The sequence below is a fragment of the Poecilia formosa genome, unplaced genomic scaffold (genome assembly GCF_000485575.1).
Source record: "Poecilia formosa unplaced genomic scaffold, Poecilia_formosa-5.1.2 Scaffold18, whole genome shotgun sequence".
Classification (NCBI taxonomy): Eukaryota; Metazoa; Chordata; class Actinopteri; order Cyprinodontiformes; family Poeciliidae; genus Poecilia; species Poecilia formosa.
This window is the reverse complement of record NW_006799957.1, coordinates 1,893,672-1,898,948: the sequence shown is the minus strand read 5'-3', so window position 1 is coordinate 1,898,948 and position 5,277 is coordinate 1,893,672. Positions and strand designations below refer to the sequence as shown.

General features: G+C 34.9%; 1 protein-coding gene across 1 annotated transcript; it reads right to left on the bottom strand.

Moving 5' to 3' along the window:
* Nucleotides 1–1,435: 1,435 nt before the first annotated feature.
* Nucleotides 1,436–4,884, bottom strand: LOC103134628 (protein TASOR-like). The gene is made up of 4 exons (XM_016668906.1): nt 4,330–4,884; nt 2,584–2,729; nt 1,896–1,988; nt 1,436–1,790 (listed from the first exon to the last, which is right to left on the bottom strand). The coding sequence occupies exons 1-4, from the start codon at nt 4,586–4,588 to the stop codon at nt 1,695–1,697; spliced, it is 594 nt and encodes a 197-aa protein (XP_016524392.1). The 5' UTR covers nt 4,589–4,884; the 3' UTR covers nt 1,436–1,694.
* Nucleotides 4,885–5,277: the final 393 nt, after the last annotated feature.

Sequence of the window (5,277 nt, the reverse complement as noted above, 5' to 3'; positions counted from 1 at the left end):
TATTCATCACTTTCTTACCATATGTTAGGAATTAACCTTTGACACCCTTCAAAACTAATTTTGACTCCAATTCAGAATTAAAATAAAGAAACTAAATTGTTTTTACAAGCTGTTAAAAATGCCAACGTTTATACCTATAAAAAACTAAAATAAAAAAATGCAATAAAATAAATTTTGAAACCACAAATAAGATATAAAATGTTTACAGATTTTTTTTTCTTTGCATGGTGAGACTAGATAATTAAGTTTTGGTTAATATTTAATTATCATCAGGACTTATACCCTAAGTCTTGATGTCCAATGGGATGGACATTCAGATTTGAAAGAAATCTTGCAATTTAATGATAAGAAACATTTTAAAAATAACTACAAATACTATCACTGGAAATATTTCCACATTTATTAGGCCATGTTGAGAACGAGAATCTCAATCGATGAATCATAATTTGTATTGACACACGGAGCATAAAATCAGCCAAGAAAAGCATTCAGACTTTACTTATTTTATTAACTTTCAGCGCTGAAAGGAGACGCTTTACCATTACATCCGAGAAGAGTTTCTAAAAAAGTCTGTGCAGCGTCTGAGGAGAAAGAGGAGGGCAGCTGATTATATGGACGGAAGACACTCCCTGAAATCACACCATATCTCTGTGGCCTGATAAGTTTCCATTTCTCGTGAGAAATGGACCTTGGTGTCTAACAGAATCAAAAATGTAACTCTTTACTATGGGCCCTTTGTCTAACAGCGTTCTCGGCCTTGGTAAAGCATCTCAACAGCTACCATAAACTTAAATTTATATTTTTGATGGAAAAAAGACACTTTCTCCTCCTCATCTCTAGTTTCAGAGCAATGCTTGTCTTGTTTGATGCCTATGTTCAATATCACTGGTCGATAAGAAGCTAGTCAGTAACAGAAATCATTCAAATGACATAATCCCCATTTATTTTATTGGTTCAAACCCATAAAAATATATTATGTTCATTCCATTATTATTTTTGTTTGCTTTATTTTATATATTTTATTTTCTTTAAATAAAGAATAATGTGTAAAATAAAAAAGGAAGGCATATAAAAGGAAGGATTAAATACGTTTATACTTCTGCTCCCTCTTTTTCTAACAAATAGTTATATAAATATAATATATATTTTGGTATTTGATTTTTAAGAATGTTTGAATCAAATAAATAAAATAATAATCAATAAATTATTTACTAGACTAAAATAACTTTCATTGGTTTAACTAATAACGCGCGTTTAAACCTTCTTTCGGTGTTGTAGTTTGGCCACCATCCAGCAGAGGGCACCGCTGATCACCCAGTAGCAGACCCAACTGATTCAAAAACAAAGATGGCGGCGAAGTCTCATAACGGTAAAGAAACAGTCCAAACAGAATCCAAGATGAGACATAAAATTCACCTTATGCATTTCTCTTTTGAAATATAAGCACTCGACAAGCTCACTAAGTTTCCACCGTAAATAGCGCTGATTCATGGTGGATAAGGCTCAACTTCTCAACCAAAAATTACTGGTGTGTAAAGCGAGGATAACGCAGATAAAAATGCAACAGGATAGAAAAAAGACTCGACGTCAATAAGGACGGTTTATTGTGAGGGCTGATTTTGAGTTAATACACTTCATGGAGCGAAGTTTTAACATTCCCTCAAGAACCACAATCAGCTGTATTACAGTAAACTTTAGATTAATTCATGTCTCCTACCTTTACTCGGGTTTCCCAGCACCGTGTTTTTGCTCCGACCGACAGTTAGTCCCTTCTCACAGAGAACAGGCAGCTGCAAGAGTAAAAAAAAAAAAAAAAACCTTAAAATTAAATAGACAATAGAAAAAGCTGAATTTGTTCTCTTTATTATGAAAACATCGCTGCTTATTTGTCCTACCTTGACTGAATTAGTCATCAGGAAGCAGTAGCTCTCCTCCAGCTCCTTATCCGTCCTTCCGTCTGCTTTCATCTCTCTCCGTTTTTCCGCGAACTGAAACATAAACCATTGATTTTCTCAGCAGGTAAAAACCAAGGAACTAGTGTAATTGAGCAAAAACTATTCTTAACTTTAACACGTTTATTTCTCTCCTTAAAGATCCTGTACACTTAACATAGGGCTGCACGATATGGCCAAAATACTTCTCCGGATATAAACATTTCATTTCAGTCCATATTGATAATTATTGATTTTTTTTTTTTTTTTTTTTGGCTTATATATCTGAAATACTGCCATACTGGTGGAGCTATTCACAACACTTGGAATATATTAACCAAATGTTATTAACCAGCCTTTGCTTTATGAATTTTGTAATGACAACATATATGGTGCAGCTTTAATTTGGTATATTTCAGCCCTTTCTGTCAAGTCGCCAGAGTTCAAGTCCATCATGTGTTCCTGCTACTAACAGTTCAGCTGATCCCTTTGCTTCTGCAGCACCAGCTTGTTTGTTTTCAAGGCTTATATATGTTCAGGAAATCACTGAAAATATTTGAACCAAAACATCTTTTTTGTTTTAGCTGATAAGTAAAGAGACTTTTTGATGGATTCTAGTGAAACAAAAAGCAACAATGAGGTCGTTGCTCACTTCCTTCTCCAGCAGCTCGCTGTGGACGAGCCGAGGGTTGCTGTAAGTGAAGCAACCTGAAGAGTTGCTGTCGATGTAGCCGGACGTCAGGATGGTCTTCATGTCCTCATACTCCCTGGACTCGGTGGAGACGAACTGGAACAGAGCTGAAGAAGAAGAAACATTTATTATGTTATTGACTAAACTGCAACAACAGCATTCTTTAGTGAAAGCTGACCATCTGCAGCTATTAAATATTTCTACCATCATGAGGAAAAACTCAGCTGTTTGTGCTGCACTGAACATCAAAACAGTTTGAGACTGATCTGATTATTTTGTAATTAAATGATTAATAGATAGCAAAAGGTGATTAATAGGAGATTTTTTTCCCGGATTTTAATTCGTTTGAGGTTAAACTTGCCCTTTTTGGGTTTTTTTTTGTTCCTTTTTTCCGTTCAAAGGTTTTTTTTTTTTATCTTAAATGAAAATGTATATATTTTTGTACTGTATTTTTTTATACATTTGATTAGTTCTATATTTATTTTTGCTTCATTAAATTTGCTTATTTGTAGTGTGCCCACTAAAGCCGATAGCAGTAAAACTGGTCTGGTATAAAAAATTAAAAAAAGAAATAAGCAAAACAATTTAAAAAATAAAAACAAATATAAAAATAAATTAAATGATGTAACTAAAAATCTATATAACTAAAACATTAAGTAAAAACTGAAATTATATATAAAAACCTTTTCTGGATGATTCTTTTGTCTTCCAACAAGACCAAAAACATTCATCACTACAGGTGAAAGACCAAAGTGAACATTTCTGACTGTTCATAACTCTCTGACTTGAATAACAGATCATTTGTGAGGTAAACTGAAGACAAATGATTATATGATGCCTGAAGGTCATCAAATCTGGGAAACCTTGAAAAATAAGGAGCAGCTTTGATTTCTCAAATGCAAAAATTGCAAAGCAGACACATGAATAATACCATCAGGCAGGGTCATAATATTAGTTTTTGTCTGCGTGCAAAGTAAAACTTAGGAAAATATATTTCCCTCAAGGTAAATAAAATAATCATGGCTTACATTGTTTACATGAGTTACTTAAAAAAATCAACAAAACTAGTTTCTCACATCCTTCCATGTGAATATAACCCATTTTAAGGCTAGCGTAATGTTTATTTGCCTATTATCAATTATTACATCTATGGTACAGCAAAATAAAAATGAATTTGAGATATTCTGTAATATTGTTTTGTCATTAGCTGCTGCATCCATAACCGGATACTCGTGCTGCTAACTGCTATAATAATGTAAACATGGAGGCGGTTACCTCCCTTTAGCTAGTAAAAACTACAATCTACATGAAGCCAAAAAACAAGCTTTACGGTAAAAATCAAAGTATAATTTAGTACCTACAACAGGAAAATAAGATATAATTTTAAATAAGTAAATATTACCACATGGTAAAACGTTTATAAGCTTGTAACTAAAGCGACTTACCGCTAGCTGTTAGCTTTGCATTATTCCGTTAGCCGCTAGTTTAACAACATTAAATCTTTGAACTGAACATAAAGATTGGAGACTAAACATAATCTTTTTACATAAGAGCAGAGTTACATAAATGACACCATGGTGATAAGCATCTAAATGCCTTGTGGCTAACCAAACTTGCAGGAAAGATGGAGGTGTCCGAGAATGGATACATACTTGTCTGATAATTGAACTCTTATAGATAGAACACCATTAATTCGGAGCATCATACCCTTTTTCTCTTTGGTTTTCCTCGGTATGTGGAACTTCTTGGGCTCACTCGGCATATGTCGCTGGTGGACCACTTGCGGTGCCGATTTCCTCCGCTCCACGATCTTCCCCGCGGCCGCAGAGCTCAGCCTGGCCGCGGCAGGGTAGCCTCCTCGGCCAGGGGTCGAACTGAGCAGCTCGCAGTCCCGGTAGCTAAAGTCCGCGGCAGCCGACACTCTGCTCATCGGGCAAGCCTCTCTCCGGCTAAAGCCGTCCTCCATTGTGAGCTCCTCCACTAGATCGACGCTTGCTCACTGCTGTTACCTCCAGAGCCCGCAGCGGAGGAAGGCATCCCCGCACAAAACCCGCGCCATGCTTCCGCCACCGAGAACGGATCTTCTTCAGTGTTAAAGCAGCAGCCAGTTCAATAAAAAGTGCTTTATTGCCACCTGCTGGACAAACGACGCCGCTGCAGTTTGATCTCAGAGTACTTAGTGAAAATAGAAACACAAAAATCAACTGATGTGAGCTTATTAATTGGTTCAAAAATGTTGAATATTTTTTTAAATGTTTATATTCAGGATTTATCGTTTGAAAAATAATAAAATATCTCCGTGTATTTTATCTATTCTGATTCGTTTGAAAAATAATAAAATCTCACTATACATTTTATCCAAACCACAAGGATAAAATAACACCAGAAATGTTATTTACAGGTCATTTGTTGAACTTTTTTAAGGTAGTATCTTATATTAAAAAACGTTTATTTTTGTGAGTGCTAAGAGTTCATTACAAAATTAAAGTTTATTTGTATTTGAGATGACTTCTTATGAAATTATCAATATCAATATTAGTTGAAAACAGTCTCAAAACAACAATTTTACCATTTATCAAAATCATTTCTGCGACATTACGTTGATTAGACTGATTCCAAATAATGTTTAGGATTGTCCTGGTGCTGTTACATATC

Excerpts from the sequence above, each read along its gene's own strand:
- LOC103134628 (XM_016668906.1), bottom strand. The coding sequence starts at position 4,588 with ATGGAGGACGGCTTTAGCCGGAGAGAGGCTTGCCCGATGAGCAGAGTG. Across the intron at positions 1,989-2,583 it reads GCGAGCTGCTGGAGAAGGAA|TTCGCGGAAAAACGGAGAGA; the intron begins GTGAGCAACGAC and ends TTTATGTTTCAG. Across the intron at positions 1,791-1,895 it reads TGATGACTAATTCAGTCAAG|CTGCCTGTTCTCTGTGAGAA; the intron begins GTAGGACAAATA and ends TTACTCTTGCAG.